This window comes from Lytechinus pictus, chromosome 3 (genome assembly GCF_037042905.1).
Source record: "Lytechinus pictus isolate F3 Inbred chromosome 3, Lp3.0, whole genome shotgun sequence".
In the NCBI taxonomy this organism is placed as follows: domain Eukaryota; kingdom Metazoa; phylum Echinodermata; class Echinoidea; order Temnopleuroida; family Toxopneustidae; genus Lytechinus; species Lytechinus pictus.
The window spans coordinates 53,302,048-53,328,990 of record NC_087247.1 but is presented as its reverse complement, the minus strand read 5'-3'; the positions used below and the strand labels follow the sequence as shown (position 1 = coordinate 53,328,990).

General features: G+C 33.6%; 2 protein-coding genes across 6 annotated transcripts in view; one reads left to right on the top strand and one right to left on the bottom strand.

Annotated features, from left to right (window-relative positions):
• The window catches only part of LOC129255504 (FYVE, RhoGEF and PH domain-containing protein 2-like), a 57,593-nt gene extending 51,367 nt beyond the window's left edge, over window positions 1–6,226 (top strand). The window contains exons 17-18 of the mRNA XM_064096013.1: window positions 965–1,116; window positions 1,390–6,226. Coding sequence (XP_063952083.1) covers window positions 965–1,116; window positions 1,390–1,474 — 237 coding nt within the window. The 3' untranslated portion in view covers window positions 1,475–6,226. The remainder of the gene's footprint in view (window positions 1–964; window positions 1,117–1,389) is intronic.
• Window positions 6,227–6,228: 2 nt separating this feature from the next.
• LOC129257009 (protection of telomeres protein 1-like) overlaps window positions 6,229–26,943 on the bottom strand; it is a 36,890-nt gene continuing 16,175 nt past the window's right edge. For 4 of the 5 annotated variants that reach the window (XM_064097360.1, XM_064097361.1, XM_064097362.1 and 1 more), the window contains exons 7-19: window positions 23,393–23,535; window positions 22,614–22,754; window positions 21,916–22,100; window positions 21,326–21,455; window positions 18,834–19,036; window positions 17,255–17,520; window positions 16,170–16,323; window positions 15,657–15,758; window positions 15,097–15,152; window positions 13,743–13,865; window positions 12,941–13,102; window positions 9,990–10,087; window positions 6,229–8,699 (exon numbers count right to left, since the gene is read on the bottom strand). In XM_064097360.1, the coding sequence (XP_063953430.1) occupies window positions 8,445–8,699; window positions 9,990–10,087; window positions 12,941–13,102; window positions 13,743–13,865; window positions 15,097–15,152; window positions 15,657–15,758; window positions 16,170–16,323; window positions 17,255–17,520; window positions 18,834–19,036; window positions 21,326–21,455; window positions 21,916–22,100; window positions 22,614–22,754; window positions 23,393–23,535 (2,018 nt within the window). In that variant the 3' untranslated portion in view covers window positions 6,229–8,444. Of the gene's footprint in view, window positions 8,700–9,989; window positions 10,088–11,904; window positions 12,050–12,940; window positions 13,103–13,742; window positions 13,866–15,096; window positions 15,153–15,656; window positions 15,759–16,169; window positions 16,324–17,254; window positions 17,521–18,833; window positions 19,037–21,325; window positions 21,456–21,915; window positions 22,101–22,613; window positions 22,755–23,392; window positions 23,536–26,943 lie in introns of those variants that run through there. The other variant, XM_064097364.1, reaches the window with a different exon arrangement.

Genomic DNA, 26,943 nt, shown 5'->3' with positions numbered 1-26,943 from the left:
GACATATCTCTTTGTGTGAGAAAAATATTCAAGTATGGAATTTGGCACCAAAGATAATAGCTTACTTGGTATGATATAACTTACATTCGATTAATATTTGCTTGCTTGTTTCTAGACGGGGCAATATTTACGTAATATATTGACTGGCCTTGGGGGAACATCAAATTGCTCACAACAGAATCAAATTGGCCCGAGTCTTTAGACAAGGACAATATGGTTCTTTTAAGGGCAATTTATTTCCGAAAGAAGAGCCAGTCAACATTATTATTATTACCTACAGCTGTATAATGTGTAATTCAAACTATTTTTTGGAACAATATATATGTCTGTTTGCCTGATGTCAGCTTATTCATTAACTTGGCGAAGTAATCCTTGCCAAGCAATTGTGACGTAAATTGTTGCCGCGCAGTCGCGCTTCATACATTGCCCACACATACACTTTAACGCTTAAAAATCTTATGCTTGGGCTCGATCAGCTGGGAATGCATATGCATGTGCACTGACCAAGCCGCTCATTACAAAGCGTTGTTTCACACACTGGTTCCAATCATATTTTGCAAATACTGAAATTTGCGATCAAAATCGGTTCCTACTGCGCAAGCGCACAGGCAACAGGGCAACATGGCAAATGTTTACCGCTTTGGTCTCAGATTGAAACTAGCATGCAAAATATGACTTTTATTAAGTTGCTAAAATGCCTTGTATAGGTAATAATGCATTATAAAAATAAGGAATGTACTAGACAATAATTAAGACCTAGGATAATAGTAATTTCCTGTCCCAAATCAAATCATTCATAGTTGGGGAACAAAGTGATATAACCAGACTGTCATGTTTTGCTCATTAGGCAGTAGAACTCCGAAAAAATCTGTATTTGGTGTAATCATGTCTTGGTTGAAAGGAATGAGACAAAGTGGTTATTTATCTTATTTCTTATTTATTTCTGGTCTATTTTAACATCTAGGATGTCCGAGCAGTGCTAACCCTCCCCATCAAACTGTATCAGGCTTATGAAGTAGAAGAGAAAGATCGCATGGAGAGAGACAATGCATTCAAGCTGTGTGAAGGTGGCAATAGTTATATCTTTGCAGCAGACAACAAGGAAACCAAATATAAGTAAGTATTGAAGGATGCCAAGCCTTTGCCGGTTTCATAAAACTTGTAAGGAATGTATTGCTCATATCCACTCAAATAGTACAACTTCAATAGCTTATAAGTTAGAGTATTTTCTATCGTGCAAGTTATAATAGATAAGAAGATGTAACACATTCATGAAACCAGCAGCTGTGACATTAATAGGAAGTGTGGGTAATTACATGTACATGATTTCACCAACAAAAATGTAAGTTTAATTACATTCCAAATTATTTTTTAATCCTTCTTCCTCAGCTGGCTACTAGTGTTCCATGAAGGACTCCAGAAGGTTCTTAACTCATCGGCATCCAGCAATCGATCAAGCTCAACCAACTTGTGACCAAAAGTCAACCTGTTGTCTTATGGCAACCTCTAGAGACTATTAAACCATGCAATGTACCAGTGATGCTTCTACACCCGCTTTGGTTTTTATTACAATAAAGGATAACAATGATAATATTGGATATATTCATATGGGGTTTATATCCAATGAATAATCTAACATGGCTGTGTTGGGTTGGCCATTATACCACTCATTCAAGGAAATTCTTTCTGCTTGTAGCCATTTACACCTGGGTGGAGGATGGCATATGAAGATTACTGGCTTGCCAAATGACATTTCAACTCATCATCCAGCAAGGACTGTTTCAGGAGGAAATACAGGGAAAAGATTTCCATATCATGCCCTGAATTATGCATAGATGTGTAAAAGGTATCTTTTGATGACAATCTGATCTTGATTGCATACTTGTGATTCTTCTCAGCATGACCTTATCTTCTTTTAGAGAGCTAAATGTGCATAATGGATGAAGAGCACGTACTACAAAGTGTTTTGCTTTATGAGGATCAAGCACCAGTTACATCAGACCGAACTAGAATATGCTAACTCAAGGTCTTAGCAGCATTTTAAATCAAATGGTGACAACAAATTATTGAATTATGGTAAAGTATTGTATTTATGAATCCCGCTTTCTTAAGCTTTAATATATTTATGTAATTGCTATCAGGATCAAATATTAAACGATCTCCAATGTAAAAAATGTAGGTTTCTACTGGAAATCAATTTTGTTTGTATAAAATGGACATCTGCAGTTTGTAAATATTCATAGTTCTATAGTAGAAACTTGGAGATTGCTGTATCATAAAAAAAGAACAAAATATAATGCCAAATTAGTTGAGAGTATAGAGATGATTTTTAGATGGGGTTCAGTACTGGCTTGCTTGTTTTAATTTTCAATTCCCCCTTCATAGTGAAATAATATTGATTTTAATGAACAATATTTGGAAAATGTTTTGCCAATAGCAATTCTTTTTGGTTTTATTGTCAGTCATTCTTTTTGATGTCTTCTCTTTTGAAAAAGCACATTGATTTAAAGTGGATATATATTGAAGAATTTGCACATACATATCAGAAGTCATTACCTGTATCATTGAAACAAATTTGTAAGTAATCCTTGCCCAACAGTATATATTCTTTATTTAATTAGTATTTTGTTTTGTATTTTACTTTTGTGCTAGCTCTAAAAAAAAATAATAATCTTGGTGTATTTTATGGTCATAAGCTTAAAGTGGCAGATTAAAACACTACTTAATATGAATATTCATTGGATGAAATATTATAATTAAACAATTGCGCTGGTCGCTGAAGTATTATTGGTATTTTAAGATAACATGATAGTTTTTCTTTCACATCAAGCAGAAAGGTGCACTGTGCAATTCTATATAAACAGTATATAATCATGTAAAACATGGTATGTCTTCCAATACCTGTGTATACTTATTTGAAGTTCCTTCATATTACATACACAAACTTAAAAGTATATTTTTGTAGACATAATGATTTTTTTTTCCAATAGCCATATATAAAATTGGGTATATCACATGTCTCTTTACCTAATGAGTACTACTACTTCTTGGCTGGTGAATAATTTTGCAAGTATATGTCATATTGTTCTTATGGTTTTGCCTTTTTAGTTAATTTAATTAAAAGAAATTTAAGCAAAAATTGTTACACCAATATGTCATGCCCATTAGCAGTAGAGACAGACATTTCTGCCTCAGAATTGCTTGGACACAACAGACTGGAAAGAGTAAAACGATTATTGAAGAATATTATACTGTTAATCAATAACATTGGGAGATATTCTCATAAGTTAACCTGGGTTAAAAAGAAAGAAAAAAAAAATCATGTTTCATGCTTCTATGGGATGCTAGATTTTATTTTGCTTGTTCAATATTCATGATAGATCATTGAAATCAGATTAACAATTTTTTTTCCTTTTAATTTCACCACTAAATTAATATTTAGACACTGTTTGTGGCAGGATTGAAATAATCTTAATGAATGAGTTGCATAATTTAAGTAAAATTCAAATTATTCAAGGGTAAATGTTATCAATGCTCTTCATAGAATATCAACCACTGAGATTAAATCATCAATTAAGCCTTTGTTAAATTTTGAGTTGCAATGGGTAGATCGTTTGCAGCTTTCAGTATTTATTTTCAATATTTATTTTTTAAGATGAAAATATTTTGATTTTTTTAATAGACTGGAGATTGTATGCTTGATATAGCAAGTAGTAAACTCTTCCCAAAGCCTCTATTTTTTCATAGTATATTTCACTCTCATTATAAATTCAATATTTTTTTAAATAATTAGCATTGTATACGCTATTTTGCAATTTTCGTTGAAATCCAATGGCACAAAATACCTTTTTAGCAAAGGATATTTATCATTTCTTTCCTAGCTCATTACCATATATTGTTTGATAATGTATATAGTTATGTGTAATGTACATGTATGTATACTTCTTGTACAAATATTTTATACAAAGGATTATAAGGTTTGGCCTATTGATGAATTATTTGTATTTTCCATAGAAGATGTATCAAGATGGTTATGTTTACATGTCTGTTAAATTGTGAGCAATGAAATCAATGTAAAATGATATTAGGTACCTTTTATCAAAATTATGTCTCCTATGGAGGGAAATAAACATAATACAAAATTTAAGTTTCTTCTTAATCAAAATAGCCTGATCTTTCAACAAAAAAGTTTTAAGGAAATAACTTGTTAGATGTATTATTTCACTCATTGACTAATTTATGTGTAAAAATTAAGTACATCATTAAGATCATAAATGACAGAGCACATGTAAAAGGCAAAATTATCAATTCAAGAATTACAAGTCATTTTCTGAATTTATTCAGTCATATTATTATTCTGGTGAATGTTCACATAATACAATTGGTTATTATTCATTGATAAACCAGTCACACATATCCTGATAGTCACTATTTGTAACATTGGTTAATGAATACATTTTCATGAAAAATTTTTCAATTTCATCCCTCCTAAATTTGGGATTGCTAAATCAATCTAAAAAAGACTAGCAGGTGCAGTTGAAACGTCGCAATTTCAGTTTGCAGCATCGTGAGACAACAGATTATTTCCTTTACCGATTCCATCAGGATTATTAAGGGGGATCCCAGATTTCATTACCTAAAGAAATCAATTCTTATAAGTTTAAAATCACAAGAGATAACTTGTCTGGTGGAAGAGTTAGCACTTGTAATAAGTAGCATGACATTTTAAAACTCACTCTTAATATGAAATTTAAAAAAATCCTGTGAAGAGTGAATATTGGCTTTAATCTGTGCTCATTCAAGCATGATATGACTGATCAATTTAATTTTTACACAAAAGGTAGTCAACAGAAGTAGGAACAGTTCTGTCAGGTCATTTTATTGGAAACCTCTTGGTTGAAAAAAAAAAACACTGCTATTTTGATTTCGGGGAATTTTCTATTTTGTGGTATGTTCATATTGATTTTGAAATTAACTATGCAGACGGAATGTGTATATCAGAATATATCAACTATCCTGCATGTTTCTTAGAACGGGGTTTATTTCCACAAGTAGCAGTACAATACATTGTCAGTTTGTCAAACGTATCCACATACATATTGTTTTTTTACTTCCCAGGATGGAAATTGTATTGTGCACCTTTTCTTGGAGGTTATAGCTTTTCCAGTTTTCACTGGTAGTATTAGAGTGAAGTTTGATATAAACAACTACAAGCAATATACTCTTGGGAGGCTTTTCAAAAGATTTGTATTCTTTTATTACATCAATTTTCGAGCTTGCTCACTAAGCTATATTAGTTTTTATATGCTCCCATTCATGCAAATTATTTTTAAAAATTCTATGACTACCAATGTGCTATATGCCTCGTGTCCTGTGGCAAATCAGGTCTTTTATAGTGGTGCATACAAACCATATTGGATGGTGACATAGAAAAGATATCAAATGTAGCACTTCCATAAAACTTATTCAGAACCCCTAACATCAATAAATAAATATGCTGGAAAAAAAGAGCAACACCAGATTAAAAGAGGAAATTCACTGTCATTAAGTAGGTTTTAATAAAAGCATAGTGAGAGAAACATTGCAATGAATGGAAAAATCCATCAAAGAATAAAGAGAAGTGAATTTGTAAAGTTTTTTTGTTTTGCGATGACACATGTAACTCTTCAATCATGTAATGTAACATGCGTAAAATCTATGAACTGACCTTTTTGAATGGGTAATGATAATACATTTTGTTTTAAACAGAAGTATGTGCAGAAAATTGTTTCTGATGATATACTGAATGCACAGGTGAAGTCACTTTTAATTTCTAAAGACAAAGGAAATTTATTGAAATTATGGTATGCATAAATGTGTGAGCTGCTCGAATGTGACGTCACAAAGCTAACTTTATTCTCTAATAGATCATGGATTTTTTTGCCAAACTTGATATTTCTTTCATCGATCCACTTTTCTTGAAACCAACTTAACTTCAGGGTAGACATCGTCAGTATCATATGAATCTACTTTTATCAGATAATTCTGAAATTTTATGTTCAAGTCAAGTGTGTGGATATCAAAATTTGTATAAACATACAGTTCAATCTCACCTATGTATTACTACATGTAGCAGTTGTATGTAGGCAGACTATTAGTGTTCATGATACAGTCTATATAACACATCATCCCGCAAAGTCTTCCACTATGATATTGTACACAAATTAAATTCGCTCAACTCACTGGATGTTTATTTGGTTTGCAGGCAGTTTTTATTTCATGGCACGTCTTTTGCACGTAATTCATTTCAAGTGTATGATATAAGAAACAAATTTACAGACGAGTTAAAGGTGGAGAAAGGCATGAAACATATGTATCAGCTGAAAAGCATGGGAGAGAAGAAAAAGAGGGCAATAGATCAAATGAAAAAAAATAGAGGAGAGGAGAGATGGAAAGCAAAAAAGAAAAAGAATACAAGACTGCAAACTCATTTGTGAAATAAAATTTCAATAAATTGTGGTGTGTAAAGAAATTCTCATAATATATATATTTACAAATTTGTACAAGTAAGAATGTATATATAATACATTAATACATTTTATGAAGCATTTGAGGAATACCTCTAAAGATACTAAAGAAGTAAAGATAATTTATATGCATCTTTGACAAATGTTTGATATAGCAGTTTGGTATTTTAATTATCAGCTTTTCAAACTTATTAAATATTAAGACTCTTAAGATATAATACAAAAATAGACAGTATGTAGCCAACAGAAGGATAGAAAATACATTTCAGAAAATTGACTTCAAAGTTGATCTCCTTAATTGAATAAAGATTGTGCTATGAAATATTCATGTTACAGTCCGATAACCACTCAAAGAAGTAATGCTTCTAAATTATAACAGTTGAATACATGTATTTATGAAGTGCAAAGGTATGACAATCACTTTGCAGTCTGAATTAAAATATCAATTGTTTTGTGTATGTATCAACACATATATGTAATTGTACTAAATGTTATGCTCAGTAATCCCAACATATCCTAGTGCAGAGCAGAGTACAGCCATCCTGCATATGCTGACTCAATCAAGACAAGACATGAAAACTACATGACCTCCCCCCCCCAAAAAAAAAAATGAATAAGTAAATAAAATAAATATAACATTTCTATGGTAGACATAACCTTCAGTATGGAGACTTCAAAGTACAGCATGTATCCTTTTGTGGTCAATAGTTTTGACCTGAAAAAGAAACAGCCAAACTCAACATTTCAATATATATGTTCATGCCATCCAATAAAAATTGTTTGTATTCTGATAAAATACAAACAATGTGCACAATTCTTTGGAGAAAAAAATAGTAATTGCTCAGAAATAAGTAAAATCAGCATGGCATCTGCAATGATATATATATGTGTCCAAGTGTGCTTTTCTGTGTTGGCCATCTCCAGCATAATTACTATTCAGCCCAGATTTCTATCCTTCACAATGTCTGGTTTACCTGAACTATGTCAAAATTTCCTAGATCTAGCTCTATGATGATATGATTAAAATAAACATAATAGTTCATGCACTGCAACTTCTACATGTAGGTATACTTTTAATTTAAGTATAACTTAAAGCAATTATATTGCTATGAACGAAAATATGGAAAAATCTCTGAAAACTAGATATTTTCCTGCAAAATATAATTCATAACTTAAATGGGGCACACAATTTACATTAGAAAGGCGTGGTCATATGTCATCTTGAATGGTACTTGTCTCCTAAAAATATAAACAATCTTCAATATTAGAATGTTAATTATATTACCATTCTACAGAGATTCAAACATGCAGGTAGATACTGTTCTATTTAGGCAAGGAATTTATTGTATTTGCATAATATCAGAATCAATCCAAATATTCTTGCCCCACTGGAAAAAAATCAGAAGAGAGACTTTATAATATAATACTCTCCATATAAGAGCTATTTCAGTCAAACATTTTCAATAAGATGATGGAACTGGTAGTCACTTCTAACCATACAAGGGTATGTAGGGTATATGAAATACAGAAATGACACCTACTTTAATATAATGCAAAGCTCCCATATGCATGGAGTAATGCAGATCCATATTGGATATATAAAGATTACATTGTATCCTTAAAAAGCTGTGTTCGCTATGAACGCCTAGCTTAGCCGGGTAATATAGGAGCGCCTTGAGCACCTAACAAGGTGGATATGTGCGCAATATAAATACCCTATATTATTATTATTATTATTATTACAGTAGCTTGTCTATGATTCTTTTATTCTTCTCATACTGATATGAAACTGGTTGTTGCTCTCCATACTGTTGTCATCTGAAAACTCATCACTTTTTCAATGACCATGTGATAGGCTGAAACTCATACCCCCAGATGAATCAAATGCTAACTCTAAGCAAATGAATTCCCAATGTTTCACACAATCAACATAGGTTGTTAATGTACATCTAATGCCAGCTGGGTATCTCGCATATGGTATGTGACTTTGCGTGACCCGTGTCTCATAGAGACCAGTCTTTCTACGCAGCATTCAAGCTTGGGGTTGGTGGTGACAGAGTTAGCCTGAGGGGGGTCAGTATCAGGGTTGGTCTCACAAGGATGAGGACACAGTCTTTCCATCGTATCAGCTATGGAGAGCCTGCTGTCAGGGTTCATATGAAGATTGGTAGCTGGTGTGCCAAAGAACAATTCCTGTTTAAAACATGAGAGAGCGATAGACACAGAGACAGATACAGAAATAGAGAGAAAGAGAGAGAGGGAGAGAGATAGAAAGGGGGATGAGAGGGGAAAGAAAGGGAGAGATAGAGAGAGATTAAAGAGAGGGAGAGAGAAAGATAGAAAAGAGAGAGAGTGAGAGAGATTATATTAAGGCATGCAAAATTTATCAAAATGCTGTGGTCTGGTGGATGGCACAGACTGACACTGTGGCCGTATTCTGGATTTGGTTTTAAATTAAACCCTGGGTTTAAAGGGATGGTCCGGGCTGAAAATATTTATATCTAAATAAATAGAGTAAAATTTACAGAGCAAAACGCTGAAAATTCATCAAAATCAGATAACAAATAACGAAATTATTTAATTTTAAAGTTTATCAAGATTTTGTGAAAACAATTATATGCACATCGTCATGAATATTCATAAGGTGGGCTAATGATGTCACATTCCCACCTTCCTTTTTCTTTTGTTATTACATGAAATCATAAATGTTTCATTTTTTCATACATGTGTAAAGGATGTGTCTCCATTATGATGAAATTAGATGTAGCAATAAATAGCTAATGCACTTAATCAGTCGTCAATCCAATTGTTTTAGTTCTTGGTAGAAAATTTTTGAATAAATCTAATTTCATATATTAGAAAAAAAAGAACAAGTGGGGATATAACATCATCAGCCCTCCTAATGAATATTCATAAAGACATGCCTAGAACTGTTTCACCGAATGATGCAAATATTTAAAGTTCAATAAACTTTGTAATTTGTTATCCGATTTTGATCAAATTTTCAGCATTTTGCTCTGTGAATTTTACTCTATTTATTGAGATAGAAATATTTCCAGCCTGGACCATCCCTTAAAGTTGTAGTTTAACTATGAAAAGCCAATTGGGGCACAATTCTCTGTTAGTACGTGTTCAATTTATTAACTCTTAAGACATTCAAATTATATATAACAGTCTCAGAATGATAACAGAAATATTTTCTTCATTATGAAAGCAAACGAAAACAAAATAGTAAATATACAAAATTTAACAATATATAAGCTGATTACTAGTATTCAAAAATATCTTTGGCTTCCCATAATTTTAGCACATGGTTGAGTTCAAGTCCTATCATGGCTCTCTCCCTGTCCCCAAACATGTTCCTTTCCATTCCTCATTCCTGAGTTACACAGTTGAATGAATTCATCCATTTCATATAGCATATAACTTTTAAGGCTGAAGGAAAATTATGTTAGAATAAAATATCTTGATGTTTTTACTTACAGCGTCAGAACCTTGTAAGATGGTCTCTACTCTCTCTGTTGAATCTTGCAGCCATAGCTTGATCCAGTAATGATACTGCAGAAGCACAACATCTTTGTCTATAAAGGAAAATGAAATTACCTGTAGTTATATCCATGTATCAAATTTTACAAACAGTTTAAGAATTCACATAATTATAATATACCTAAAGGCAGGACAAAATACTAACAATTTCAATCATACTTTCGATTACTGATTTTTGTGGTTATTAGTATATTTTTGTAGTTAATAGCCAACTATCAATTTTTCAAATCTTAATTAAAGAGTGACGTTAAATTGTTATGAACACTCTCAATTAAATAATCATAACGCAATTTACAAAACACATAGATAGATACTTGACAGATGATTGGATGAATGCGCAACACATGACATTTACAGGAATGGGCTATAGCATGCAAAAACATGACACCCGTGCAATAGTTGACTATTGCACGCTCGAGTAAGTACAATAGCTCCCAAACTCAATAAATCTGCCTACCATGGCTTGCTCCTCCACAATAACTGCATGCGTGTATCTCTGCACTACATAACCATGTGCATACAAAATATTCAGCATAATAAAAGGTTAAATAATGACCCAATTAGACCATACTCCTAGCCCTGCCTAGCCCTGGGGCCCCGTTGCATAAAACTTTTGCCATAAAAAACTCTGGCAAATTTTTGCCAGAGTTTTATTAATGTGGAATTTTCAATGGCATAATTTTGTTTGTACAGGCCCCTGTACGTTCCTTCATAGGCCTAATACTTTTTTACTCTATTTGGGTTATTTGGTCAAAACTAAATCTACAAGTCGTGTGTTGTATAAAACAAACATTCAATGTTTTGTCATTCTACGACTGTTCGAATATTACTTTGGTGTAAGATGGAGCAGTCTATTCAACTTGCTCGCTCATGTAATATTTGGAACGATCGCACTCATAAAAATTGAATATTTGTATATTATGAAACACTTGTTTCACTCTGCAGAGTACTCAAGATGTACTAAAGATGCTAAACAGTATAATTACCACTAACCCAGCACACAAGGGTCTATATTGACTTGGTCCACAAGCATTTGGTCTATTTCTTAGTCTAATACCAAAGGTTTATACCCATATGGTCTACAATTGAATTGGTCTAAATGCTGTTTGGTCTAAACTACACTTGGTCTTGTAAACACTTAGTATCATATCCTCTTAGTCCGACTTTCATTTAGTATAATGCCCAGTTTGTCTAATTTACACTTCGTCTACTCATCATTTTTCACTTTGTTAATGAAGGTTCGGTTCATAAACAGTTCATCTACCCTATGGACTAAGTAGCAATGAGACCAAAAGTATATTCAATGAACTGGTTGCAGACAAAATGGGATTAGACCATCTAAGACAAGACTAAACGGGTAGTAGACAGAAAGGTTGTAGACACAGCAATTTATCCACACAAGCATTTCCAAAATGAATGCACGTTACTCATTTACTACACTTGTCAAGTGTACACCAATGTGGATGAATTTATTGCTGGAGAAAATTGAAGCCATTGTCAGATTTCTAGACCATGATGTGTTGACCTCTTAAATGTGTACTGCGGATGATGCGACAGTTTTGGAAGAAAAATTAACTGTCAGTGCGAATGATGCGACAGTTTTGGAAGAAAAATTAACTGTTGCATTAAACAAGGTCATGGCATGGATTAAAGATAATCAGCTCGTCCTCAACACTGAAAAAACTTGTGTCATGATAATAGGTTCTCGTGCTAATCTCAGGAAAATAGATTCTTTCACGATTTTGTTAAACGGTGATTTGATAAATAGAGTTCAATTCACCAAATGCTTAGGAGTTTTGATAGATGAAGAACTGAAATGGTCAAAACAAATAGAAAATGTATGTAAACTTACTCAGAAAAGCATTGGCATAATAAAGAGAGCGAAAAGTTCTTTGCCTGTGCAGTCCTTAAAGTTGCTTTATAACAGTTTAGTGTTGCCAAGATTTGATTACTGTTCTGCTGTATGGTCGAATAGATTTCAATCCCATACAATTAAGCTGCAAAAAATTCAGAAGAGGGCTGCAAGAATTATATTGAACAAGACATACGACACACCGTCGGCTGATTTGTTCACAAGTCTTAAATGGATGACACTAGACAAACGATTTGAGCTCAGTCGCGTTTTGATGATATTTAAATGTGTCCATAATTTAGCACCTTCTTACCTTCAGGTAAACTTAACCAATCCAAATGATGTACATGAACATCATACCAGACAGAGAGACAGTGGATATTTACGCGTGCCCAAGTTTCGCACTGATTGTTATAAGTGTAGTCCAATCGTATCTTCAATATTTAAATGGAATAAGCTTGATAATTCAATTAGAACAGCTCCTTCTGTCATTTCATTTAAGAGAATGTTTAAAAGAACTTGTAATTTATAAATAACTTGCGGAACATCCACTGTTGTGCTTATTTTGTGTTAGCATGACCTTGATGATTTGGTGTATATTATCAGTATTTTCAAGATGTCCTTCTTAATTAATTTGATTTATTGATATTTTATTATACGTCAAACGAGTGCCCGTCTGCGTTTTGTTTGCTGCTAAGTTTGTTAATGTTTCGTTTTACATTTAAATCCTAATGTGAATCTTAATGATGTAACATTCTGTACATACGTTATGCATTTTGTAAATATGTTTATTGTTATTCAGGGCCTCATGGAAGACCACTACTTATTGGTGAATGGGCTACCCTGTCAAAATCAGAAATAAATAAATAAATAAATAAATAAATGCCCACATGAAGGTAGAGTTGCGCACAATATATACATTCAGAATTAATACCAAGTAAAATATGGCTTTTAAATATGCATCAAGGGCGACCATACAGCGACAGAGTTGTGTACTGCGTAATTGTAAGAATCACCATGAAATAAGATTACCTACCTTGATGTTGATCTGGACAGCATGTATGACATACATAGAGTTGTGTTCTATTACTAAGTCTTCCCTTGTCTTGATGTCTTGCCTCTCTCATATAGAGCTTTGGTACACGGACTAGCTGCATCCCTTCTTTCATTAGAGTTAAAGTCTCTTGCACTGTCAAGTCTAAATATATCAGAAATATACATCATAAAAAGACATCACAAATAGGCAAAAGAAATAATTATCAGAAATAGACATCAGAAATGGAAATCAGAAATAATTACCAGAAATAGACATTAGATTTAGAAAAGACATCAGAAATATAAATCATACATAATTATCAGAAATAGACATCATAAATAAATATCAGAAATGTTATCAGAAACAGACCTCACAAATCAGAAATAGACATCAGAAAGAGAAAGCAAAACTAATTATCAGAAAAAGAAATCAGAATTAGACATCACAAATAGATATCCGAAATAGACAAAAGAAATACACATTAAGAATAGACATAAGAAATCAAAATCGACATCAAAGATATGTGTACATAATATAATACACAATACACATTAAGAAATAGACATAAGACACCCTTCCATCAACTCTTCATGGAACTGACAATCTGGATCATTATTTGTAGAAATATATATCTTTTATTCATGTTGTCATGTTGGTGCAAACTTTAAGTCCCCCTTTTTTCTGGTAAACAATTACAAAAGAATAATAATAAAAAATCAAATAGAAAAAACAAATCAACATCAGTGTAAAATACACAGATTATCAAATACCTAATATAAAAACAAAATAAGAGGATATTAACCTTTGATGTAAGCTAGAGCATTAATATTCTCTTTGTTCTTTTGAGGTGTCAACTTTGTTGTTACTTGTCTTCCTTTCCGTTTTGTCATCTTCTTTCTTTCTTTGTCTCTTTCCTGTGAAAAATCTATGGGGAAAATCAGGAATGAAGATATCAAAATGGTTTGACACAAATAGATGAGAGCTACTACAATGAATATCAAGGAAATAACACAAAAATACACAAATATTAATCTAGCTTTATTTGTTTGTTGAATTTCAGAAATCATAATTAATATACATATAAAACATGGGATGAACTTAATTAGTTTTCTAGCATTGTCTCAAATGGTAGGGTTCATAATATCAATAAAACAAACTATCAAGAAAATAAAGTATAAACAATAGGGGAAGGCGGGGTAAGTTGTGACACTTTTTGCATTTTGCATGTTAGAATTGATATGACTAGTAATATTGTAGAAATAAGTACCTTGCCTTTAAATTTGATTCTTGGAAAATATTTTTCACCTATATATAACTTTCTACCCCCACAATGAAAGTCGTTGTGACCTTTGAAAAAATGATGTCAAATGGCTCAACTTGCCCTATCTGTGGGGTAAGTTGAGCCACAAAATGTATGCGAGAGAACCAGGATGTCAATTTTTCATTTAAAGTCTTTTCACTTGATAATTCTCTATAAATACTAACATCTTCTAAAAGTAAAAGAACTGTCATGTGAATTTGCTCCTTTCTGCCTGCATATCAATGGCTTTTTATGTTTTTTTTATTTTTTATTATATATTACCATAAGAATTACCATGGCTCAACTTGCCCCATGTTGGTTGGCTTAAATTAGCCCCGTCCGAACTTTATGCGATATTTTCACATCCACACATTTCTTATGCATCCATCATGTAAAAGACTATGACAAGAGTGAGAATCCATACCTGGACTAACAATATTGTTCTTATTTCTATAGTATATTTAAAGACGTGTGTGGGTAAAAAGCACTTATCTATTTCACACCCTTTTTTACTTTTTTGGCTGAAATTTGTATTTTTCCCTCTAAAAAAGTACTTTTTATTTCAAAGTTGAAAACAATGTGGTGGGGTTAAGGGTTATGCAATGGGTCATCAATAAATGACACCACCACAATGTCTGACTCATTCATTATTAGCCTGGGGGTGGTGGCTCAACTTGCCCCTATGCTCAACTTACCCCGCCTTCCCCTACTATTCCCTGAAATCTGTCAACAAAAGCATGGCCCATGGACAGGCTCCATAGAGGAGGTGGAATCATATAAGAACAAAAGCATATTCCATCATGTATTTTTCAAACACAATTGAATATATTCTGAGAATCACAGAGAGTCTACTTACCACTTGAATCTCCTATTTGTTTCTTGATTCTTCTGCTTCTTCTAGGTGACTCAGATCTTTATAAAAAAAACAAAAAAAAAACATAATAGTGAATATATAGCACAATAATAAGGGGTTAACCTGATGTAGAAGTTTACTTGCATACCATTGTTTAATCATGTTGTTAGAGAACAAAGCATTAAGATTCAATTCACTATCCCCCTCCCCCTCCTTAACAAGGGAATGTCCCATATAATAATAAAATACAGATAAATGATTTAATGGACTTTCAATTTTCCAACTCTATGAACAAATACATGTAGTTCACACACTTGTCAAGGATACTATTATAATGACAGGGTACAAAGTAAGAGATTCAAGATAATGTATAGTATATGGATACCTAAAAAAATTATAGAAAATATTTAGACTTAGTGACAAAATGAAAATGCATAAAAGAAATTCATGAATCCACACTACTACAGTTTGACAATAAACACAAAGGACAACAGAATGCAATTATTTCCCTCCATTTGTTTTGACAATAATTTTTGACAGTGATTGTGACCCTGAATACTTACTCTTGTGCTGCTTTTCTCTTCCTGTCATTGTCTGCACTTGACTGACCTGTGCTGCCATGTGGTTTGCTGTTTGAAGCACTCCGGGTGGAAGGTATCCTACAGCTTTATACCAAAGATAAACATTTTTTTTTTTAATAGGTATTTCACTATTTCACAGACCAAATTACAAAACATTTTCTGGCACACATCCTCAACATTTTAAGATTTTATAAAAACTGTATGACTTCATTGGTAATCCATTATTCAAAGTTTGATTTGATAATCAATAAAAATATTTCCTCCCCACCTGTAACTAATATGGGATGAAAAGATTTTGTGTTTAATCTTAAAGTACACCTTTTAATAGGATGATCCCTTGCTAGATTAAGTAACTTTGAAAAAATATATGAAAAGCACAAGTACTCAAATGACTTAAATCAGTTTCTTTTACGAAAATTATGAAGGAAAAAAGAAGAATGACTGAAATCAATTTCCTTTACAAAAATTATGAAGGAAAAATAGAAGAAGCAGTACCTCATTCTGCATTGTGAACAGAAAAGATGTACAAAATCCTGGATGGTTCTTGGGTAGTAGTCTACTACTGCAGCCTTTAAACGAAAGAGATGAGGAGGATGGTCCTTCATCTGCTTTATCTTAGAAACCTGACAATCTTGGTATTGTGTGATGACTGATCAAAGAATAGATAAGTAATAAAAGTAATAATGATGAAAACAACAAAGAAACAACATCATCAACAGCATCTAAAGGAAACGGCATGATCACCACAAATAATTTTGAATCACTAAATACCATCACCTACAACAATGAACAACATCATAAAAAAAATGAACAATGACAACCATCAACATTAAAAAAACCCAACAATCTAACTTTATCCCAAATTTGAACAAGATACAGTATCACAGGGGTTGAATATTTATTTCACATTAAAGTACATCTCATTTGTAAACTATATCTCATTTGTATGACACACTTATCAACCCAGGAAAAAGTGCATCATTGTCCCCATGTGAGTCATGTCTTTTATGTCTCATAACACATCCTCAGTCATTTAAATTATTCACTACTTATAAATGTACATTGACAAATCTATGATTTCAAATTGATTGTGATGCACCATTTGCACCACACTTATAAAAACTGACTGACCGTGATATACACTTGGGTAAATTTTTGTAACTGATATGCTACTTCATTGATGGTACTAAAAGTCATCAATGAGTGGGACATGAGTCACTCATAACATATCATTTTTAGGGGTCAAGGGGTCCGTTGTGTTCCGCATATTGATAGTTCAGATACCAAACAACATAAATAGACCATTTAAACAAAAAATAAAAGGAAAACAATGCCAATGATGATGATATCATCACCATTGCTAGGTTAGACCCTTTGATCTTCATATTGCTCTTGCTGAGACTCCTACAATAATCATATCCCCTGTGCTGCTGCAATGTCAGCAGCACCTCGCAATCTAACTCCTAAAATCTTGGAAACTCCATCCATACATGTATATAATTTTTTAAGCACTTTAATTTTCTAACTGGACATTTTTAAAGAATTTTCTGAAACTGGGTATTGGTGTCCTAGATTTTCACCTGAGATGGGTTTCTGCATACATTGCAGTTCGTGTCCACTATTGAAAGAGCTCGGCCAGCTTGCATTCTCTGGGTTCTTATGTCTAGGAGAGGACCTGGGTGTTCCTAAGGAGTCTGGAATCTCCCAGTCAAGGTTATCAAGTTGGATTTCATTGCTATCCATCCTATGACCACCATCACCACCATGTGATGACTGACCACTATCATGTGACCAGTCACCATTACTAGATGGCTGAACTTGTCTTCTACTTAGCTCTTCCATTCTCCTGCATTGTAAACAAAACAAAAAAGGCTGACCAAATATTTGTTTTGATGACATGTCTTATAAGGATTATTTTGTCTGAGAAGTAATGTCATGTTAAAAGTTGCAAGCTTCAAGAAATTAATAATACTATTACTCATATTCTGCTTTTATGTAGCTCTTAATTCATCAGAATGTCTCGAAGCACCTAAGAGACTAGATTACTGTATAAGCTGTAATTTTCACAGGGGTTTTATTTTCGCGGATTTCGCGATCTGCCGATCGGCCGCGAATTTAACAACACACAAAAATATTGACATTTTTAATAGTCAGTGCCAATATCCCAAACAGCAAAGCTTTGCTATTGAAAACATCTGTGTAGTGAAAATTTTGAGATATGCACCTCTATATGTACAAAAAATAAGGTTTAGAAAGTACAGTTAGTTATTTAAAAAGTTAGCTAGAATTTCACTTTTTTAATTTCTAAAAGAAAATCAGAGCCTAAATTATTTTCTTACATAATTTATTAATTAATTGATTTATTATTTATCAATATTTATTCACTCACTGTAATATTACAATGTATTTTCCATGAAATAATTTGATTTTATTGTCATCTGATTGACTCTATACACACGTACTGGCAGATATTTGTATACTCATTAGTATTCATAAGTCATATGACCAGACCTTTTAGACATGTTTGGAGGTGTAAGATTTTGTTCACAAAATTCAACATTTTTGCACTTTTACCAACTTTTTGAAAAATGAATCTATAACAAAACACACATTCCAACATATTCTTTAGCATAGTCTACAGATCAAACTGTGACATGATGGATTTTCAGATCTAAAGGTACAAAAAAGTGAAATTTAATCCACTTTTTTCAACACTTTGTAACTGTTTTTACATGGAAATATTTATGTATATACAGGACACATCAGCATGGAGAATTTGAGGAACATAGTTTTGCACATGATTTGCACTAGTTTTGCTTCTTTGAAATGCTGTGGAAGTATTTGGTACATCTTCCGATCGCGACTTCAACAACCTGCGAAAATATTGGGCCCCGCAATTCGCGAAAAATTATTCATTACTCCGGTCATTGGATTCTGGTTAGCCTGAACACAATGTTTATTTTCCTATTATCCTTGAGAGCATTCCAACAAGATTTTCCAAACTCAAATGCTAGGCATACCTTGGCTTTCACATATTTTGCCCCCTCCCTGGTCTCTAGTGCCTCCAAAATATTTTTTCTTCATAGTTTAGCCTTCAACACTTCACTAATATCAGAATTTCCAAAAACACAACAGCAAACAGGATTGTAATAGACTTACCCTTTCATGACACGGACATCCTCCTCATACTCCTTCATAACCATCAGACCACGACCATATGATGTTCCACGGTGCAAGACCAATTCGATCATGTTTGTATTATGGTTAGTATTATCTTGATCAGCTGATGTTGAGGCAGGTGCTGTGTTTGGTGGTACGTAGGGCGCAGCATGTAGGTTGTATAGTCTTACAAAGTCACCGGGCTGTAAGAAGATGATCCAAAACAATCAACCTTCTGAAGTTCATTGTTGTTTTTATCTTAAGTTTATTTGAATGCATCAAAGAATTCAGTTACCTGCCATTTGATTAAGCAACAACCTCTCCTGTCTTTTGAAGACATATGGTACTATTTTGAAGTACTTTTGCAGTTTAAATCAACTTGAGGATAAGAATTGGGACTGGTGTTGAATTTAAAGATCCAGACCGGACCCGAAAATGAAATTGATAAATTATATACCAATCGAAAGCTTATAAGCTACTAAATGCAGCAAGGTATGCTTTATGCATTTTCACCGCTTCCCAGCTGAGTATTTTGCTTAAGAATATTCAAATTATCGGGCTTCGAACCCAGCTTAGAAAATAGGCTTTATTGTGCTTTTCACCTGCCTCGAGACCGTGACGTCACGTTGTGTAAGAAGCGTCGTGATTCCATAGGTTTGTACACTGAAAAACTGGGTAATTTTTTTGCTTTCCAGATAACGCATTTCATTCTCTTCACTTCTATCACAGAGGGATATCACATATATTTTTACCCACAAGCTTGAATTTATGAAATCTACAGTTTTGAACTAGTTTTTGCAATATTTTATTTCCTGCTTATTTGGCACAGATTTCAATTCTATCTGCATTTAGATTATGTATAACAACTTTTCCTGACATAGCAATTTAGGCCCAATAAGAGCCAAACAAAGAAATCACAAAAAAAGGTAGTGAATAGTTGTAGTTTTACAACAATTTGAACAGTGAATAATTTTGAGTGCCATTTTCATCTGAAAACGAAAAAAAAAATGGATTCATTACATGGAAATGGAAGAAAATACCCAATGCTTTTGTACACAAACCTATGGAATCACAACCGTCCTGACACAACGTGACGTCATCATTTCCAGGCGACGTGGGGGTGCTCAATCGAAGCGTACTTAGGAGGAGCAGTTTCTTTGATTTTTATTTAATATTTTTAACTATTGGAAGGAGATATATGTAATATTTTTGGTATATTTGTATTGTATGAATCATTACCTCTATTTTGATATATGATTGTTTTTACACCGGTCAGGGTCTTTAAGGTTAGCTCAACATGCAGATTAAAAGTGGGAACATTGTTGGCTAGTGGCAAGGACATATGTCACAGCATACAAATTTCACAAAACTTGTAACTCGAAATAAAGCTGTGCCAATGTTAGCATATATATCAATGTCACAGTACTTTGTAACTCTCAAATAGTTAATACATGCTTATGACATATCTGAAACCACACACAATATATTGACTGTTAGGAGCCAGAAGGGTATAAGCTCAAGTGAAAATGCTCTATGAGCTCCCTTCAAGCTAATAAAGAGAATATGTTGAAATAAATATTTTCAATACTGCCAGAGAGTTGTTAGAAAGGAGCTAAACAAAACGCATTGATGAGTTCTTAAGCATAGTAATGGGATTTGTAACATTCCACTTGGCTTTGAACTTCCATGCAGCACACTATTTTCTGTTAAGGCAATTTTGCAGGAGCCAAGTACTAGTTTCAAATTCATAAAAATATTGGTTGAATTGCAAAGTAAATCATAAAGCTCATAAATGTTTTGTGTTAGAAATAGGACACCGAACAAGTTTCTCAAATTTAGCAATCTGCTCATCTCATAATTTGTGTATCAGAGTCGATCAAAGGAAAATTAAATTCTTACAAAATCATTAAAATATCCTGTCATTTAATCATTGATTTTCAATCTTTGATATGAGGTTCATGGCTTGTGCATGTTTTTAGTACTTATGCATTTGAAAATACACACTTGACCAATAATAATAAAACATTAAAAGGGACAGCGAACAGATGCTGAGAACAATGTTCTGATTTGTGAATTTAAAAACCTATCTATTATTATATCACCTGGTTAACAGATGCAGATTAGCATCAACCCGGTAACTTATTATTGGGGTAGAGAATGGGATAAAAGGAAAGCACCTTGACCATGCTCCTTCCTAACAACTCCCTGATATTCCTATGGGAATGAATTATAAGGAAATTATTTGATACCTTCTGTCAGACTGAATACAATTCAATCTCATTATTGCAATAGTACTACCAAGAGAGTATTTTATGAAAATGATTTCACCAACAAATTTGATCTCAACCAAAATCAGATGCAAGGATTCCCGTAACTTAAAAAAACTCATTCGCGAATATCACTCCTCCATGTCGTAAGCTTTGTTCAAACTTAAAGACATAGAATTTCCAATAAAACACTCATTTGTTCCACATTCTGCAAACAAGCCTTACCTTCAGCTCTCGGCCAGCTTTCATGTGGTTATCATAGAGGGCGACATCAATCATCAGGCCTTCAGCTCGGCATGCCAACTCGGTATCCCACTTTACTTGTACTTTGCTCACGTCCAAACACCTTACTGGCCTGTAGGATATGAAATACCAGTAACAGATAGTTAAACAAAGTAACTTTCCATTCCTCCCTCCCAAGAGTTGTCGGTTTGATATTCATCTCATTTTTAAAATAAAATATAACAATATTTCTTTCCCACAATTCAATGGATGAGACCAGTTTACTTTTCAGATTGGAAATGTGGTTAATTGGTAGAAATCATTTCCGGAGTACGCAGAGCACTCTGGTTGATAAAACAAAACTAGGGGAAACAATACCAAAACTTCTTTGAATGTATATGGAAATTCTATAAGCATAAATCTGATATGTGTGTCTTACTCTAGCATCTAATCAATATCATTTTTATTACATTTTTCTTCTTTCTTCATAAAAAAACTTCCTCCTCCTTCTCTTCCCCCTCCCTCCTCCTCATCATCATCACCATTCTCATGCTCATCAATCATCATCACTACCATCACCAAATATACCATACCATTTGTATTTGGTGCCATCCCATACTTTGATAAGCACACAACTTTCTGCAGGGATGATTGCCACAGCAACGACCTGACACATGAGGTCAAAGTACTCTCGGGAGACTATTTGGGACAGGGTCCAGCTCTGGCCTGCAAGGGGCACTGATGTCTGGCGTTTTGCCCATAATCGGAGTTCACGAACCTTCAAAAGAGCAGTATGATTTAATGCATTCACTATGGGAATTATGTCTAAATATCTGTATATTATTCCTACAGATCTTAACCCCTCACCTACTAGAAGTGGATGGTTCCTATAAAAAGACAATGGGAATTACAAAATACAGTCATCAATGGGTTGAATCGCTGGAATAGAATTTCTTGAGGACAGACTATTGTTGCTGTATAATCTTATGTGATATATACACAAGTCTGTAACAGTGTAAGCATGAATCTTCTTTTATATCAGTAACACATTGATCATCAACAAAACGATTTCTTCACACTAAAAGCAATATCATACCAGCATTTCTTCAAATGCTGTAATATATTTATATTAGGGGAAGGCATATGCAACTCATTTTCTGGTTTCTGTGCTGAAGCATTGATCATGTGTACACCATTAAATATAAGCAATCAAAAATTTAGTTGACTTGCTTACCACGAGCATCAATGTTAGAATATTGGTTCAGACTCTAATTTAGGCTTCAACTCTCACCTTTTCCTTGTCTTCATCTGTTAAAGTGTAGTTAACACTGGATGACCTGGGTTCCAAAGGAGTGTTGGGTCTGCCATCAAAGACTAGACTTGAGAACCCATTCCCCTTGGCTCCTTGGAAATCACTATTGTATTTCTGGATCTACATGTTGCAGAATAGAAACAAACACTGGGTTACCCACTTCATAATTTTTCACTTGTATTTTCACAAAAAAAATCTCCCATTTTAACAATAACATTTCTGAAAACAATCTACTAATCAATATGTACAATAAACATAAACTAACTGACATTCTTAAGCAGTCATCATTAAACTAAAAATCATCATGTGACTCACTTGACAGGTGAATATTATGTTCATTGTTCAGTCCTAGAAAAATTGACCCTTCACCCTGTGTAATACGAAACTCAGCACTGCTGAATTATGTTCACAATACGAATGCCATAAAATGATGGTCACTTACTTTTAAAATCAAATGAAAACAAAACAATTTAATGTTAGCAGAATGCATAGTACAGGATTAGAGTGTATTTGTGAGCAGTACAATAGATTAAGTACTATTTCTTTCTTTATATAGAGTGTTAAACAAACATGCACCAGCATTGGATACAGTAGTTGACCATGATCAGAATGGTCATTCCAAAATAATATTTGATAGTACATGTACGATTCCTTAAGTACATTATTAACAGCCTTCACTAGAGACACTTTCTTCCACTGATCAATTTCACAGCAACTTCATCCTTGAAAATTGTGAATGACTTCATTCATTTTCTTACTCTAAGTCTGTGCAGTCTGACGATATCTCCTTTGCTAAGAACCTCAGGGAGTTTCTTGATGTCCTGTTGAAATAGAACACATTTCAGACCAGAATCTTCCTCAGGCAGAGATGGATCCACGATGGTCAGGGACATACAATAGTCTAAAGGGGGTGGGGATGGAGGGTCATTCAATGGAGAAAGAAAGAGAAAAAACAATAAAGTATTCCATGAACCAAAGTAGCTAATAGCATAAATCAAAATTAGAAGAATCACAATTTCAGCACTAACCCAGGCACATCAGAGACTGGAAAAGGGTGCAATTTCAAGTGCTTGTTCCCAGTGTTGAATGCTGGAGGGGACACTTTTTTTAGCGATTACCAAGGGAATTGTTTCTCCTGGATACACCAGTGTTGCTCAAAATCATTAAAACAGGAGAAATAGTAAAGGAAGACCAATGGATTAAATTCAAATATCTATATGCTACTATTATTTGTAAGTGATTGTTGTAATTACAATAAAATCATATTTTCTTAACCAATTCAATAAATGAGAAGAGCTTATTATTTGTTCACGGTGTTACTATAAATACTTGTTTCAGTAATAGGTGTGCTATGAAGATTTTATTGTATTTACTGATTTTTTAAATGTATTTCCTTTTTTTATTCAATCATATGTAGATTTGTCTCTCCATTTCTTGACAAGTAGTGGCAGCAGACAGAAAGCACAGATTTTTGTCTAGCTATGGAACTCTTCATGATCATAAGACAGGAAGGATAATGTGATACAGTTAGCACATTACCACTTGGAGATATGTTAAGGGTGGAGCAAGGCATGGAACAGGACCAACACCAAATGACTACAGAAGAAACTTGAATGCAGTACCAAAGCCATGGGACATAGTGTCTGTTTAGAAATTATAAAAGCTACAGGAGGTACATTGAAAACAGTTGTTATGGATGATAGTTGTGCTTTGGCATACTTTGGGGAAATGGAGTGATATAGTAATCGTGGACAGAGGAACTTTAACTCTGCCCTGTACAATAAGACATCCAGTAATAAGATCCTGGCCCAAAGTAAAAACAGGGTTCCAAAATATATTTCCAACTGCTTTTCTTTTGCACTACACCAGCATAGGAAAAGTGCAGCAGGTGTTGTCCATAGTCTATAGAACATTCTTCTATGTGTCTTTGGAGAGCATGATGCAAGTGGAATGTGGTGCAAAGCTAATCAAACACGTGAATGCACAGGTATATCTGCCTGACAAGGGTAAATTCTCTAACAATCCTGAACGGAGAGAAGACCTCATGGAGGAAGACTCCAGCAATCTCCTAGAAATACATGCACACAATGCTGAACGACTAGCTCCATGTGGATCAATAAAGGTTTATGAATCTTTTAATAAACAAGTTAACCCCAAAGTCCCTGAACTATGCCACCACTATTAAATTGTAGAGGTGGTCTTTCGGGATGTATTGAGCAGTCTTACACAACTAATGTATTCCAGGATATAGATGTATTCATCTCTCCTGGCAACAATCATCAAAATACAATTGAGTACCTCACAAGAATACAAGGAAAATTAATTTGAATGAAAACACTAGCTAGTAAAAGGAGAAAAGATTTGAAGGATCAAAATGGAAGCTACTGCATTTGATGTATAGTATAAAGGAAGGCCCTCACTATGAGACAGAAATCGACCACACTTACTAGTGGACCACTCTATCATTTCTGAAAATACCCTGCAGCCTCCAAGGATACATGTAGCTGTTGAAAATACCTCTCCATTCTATCATGTTTATTTTGATGTTGAGACTTCTGGTTTGGATAAAGATTGTGATAGATGCTTTCTCCTTTAATATAGCTTGCATCTCATCACAATGAAACTTTAATACAAATATCACACCTGAAAGGAGAGTCATGTATCAAAGGTAATAAAACTAAACTATGCATCATGGCATATTGTGCTTTAACAAGAAGGCAGTTGAAACCAAAATCAAAGAGTGATGTATTTCTTGATATGATTCTGTAGTTGTTATATTAGGTATCATGTTTTTATTCATTTCATATTATTTTCTCATCTTCTTTTTTTCTTATTTGTAAGATATGTAATATGCTATCGTAATATGTGTATTGTTCATTCTAATGTAACAGATTTTCTTTTCATTTTGTATAGGAAACATTTGTCCTAATATTAGTTTGAATATTATTATTAGTATAATTTATGTTTCTCCAAGCTCATTTGACACAACTCCTTGCATTTTTGTATTGCCATTATTTACCTTTATCTTAAAAGGGGGTCATCTTGTATTGCTGGATATTTGGATGCCATACCATACATGAAAGAGGGTTTTTCCTGACATGACCAAAGGGTTATATCTGTTCAAGAATATTGTTGAAAAAAATGTCCTAAGCCCACAAAGCCATTGATGGTTGTAATGCTTTGAAACAGCTGATTAAGACTGTGAGAGGTTGTCACCCAGAGTCTTGCCTCTAGCACAGGCTATGAGGCAATCTATAAATGGAAGAACTTTAGCAGGTGTGGTGCAGGAGAAGGTTCTGACACAATACATGGCAAATCTGATGAGCTGGCACTGGTCCGTGCCTTCATCATTTGAAACCAGTGTATTACAGGAGTGGAGAAAAGGACAAGCTGGGTATACTCATTTAGCCACCAGGAAGCAAATACTACGAAATTGGTAGAATATCTGACTGCAAATGTCATGAATTTAATCATCTCCAATTTTTTCCATGTTGAACATCACAGAGAAGAAAACACTTGTCGATATGGAAAGTTTTGCAGTTGTTTGTTCACATCATGATCTGTGCAATTCTCATAAACTGCACACTGACATCCATGTGATTACACAACTGACCTATTAGCTGTACATATCAGCCGATATTTCTTTGGCCTGCATTCTAATAGCAAATTGAAATATGAAGCTGCTAATGAGTGTATGTACCTCAAATTTATGTTTTTACATCTTTAGTTTACTTTCCTCCGTAATTCTTTTCTGTATGAAAGTAATCTCCTGTCTTTGACAGGCCTATGGTTTTTATAAATTCTACACACTTGTATTTATATTCTTTGAATTAAATGTCATGTGTAATCTTGTTCATCATATCAATGTAAATGTATGTATATATATATCTTTTTTTTTTTGCAAATGTGAAGAAAAAAAAATTCTAATGACAACAATCGTGCTTATAAAAGAAGAGATTTGAAGAATGAACATGGAAGCTTCTGCATATGGCATGTAGAAAGGAATGCCCTCACTATGAGACAGGAATTGACCTCACTTAGAAGTAGACCACACTATCATTCCTGATAGTATGCTACAGCGTAAGAGGATAGCTGTTGAGAATATCTCTTCATGCTATCATGTTTATTTTGATGTTGAGACTTCTGGTTTGGATAAAGATTGTGATAGATGCTTTCTCCTTTAATATAGCTTGCATCTCATCACAATGAAACTTTAATACATATATATCACACCTGAAAGGAGAGTCATGTATCAAAGGTAATAAAACTAAACTATGCATCATGGCATATTGTGCTTTAACAAGAAGGC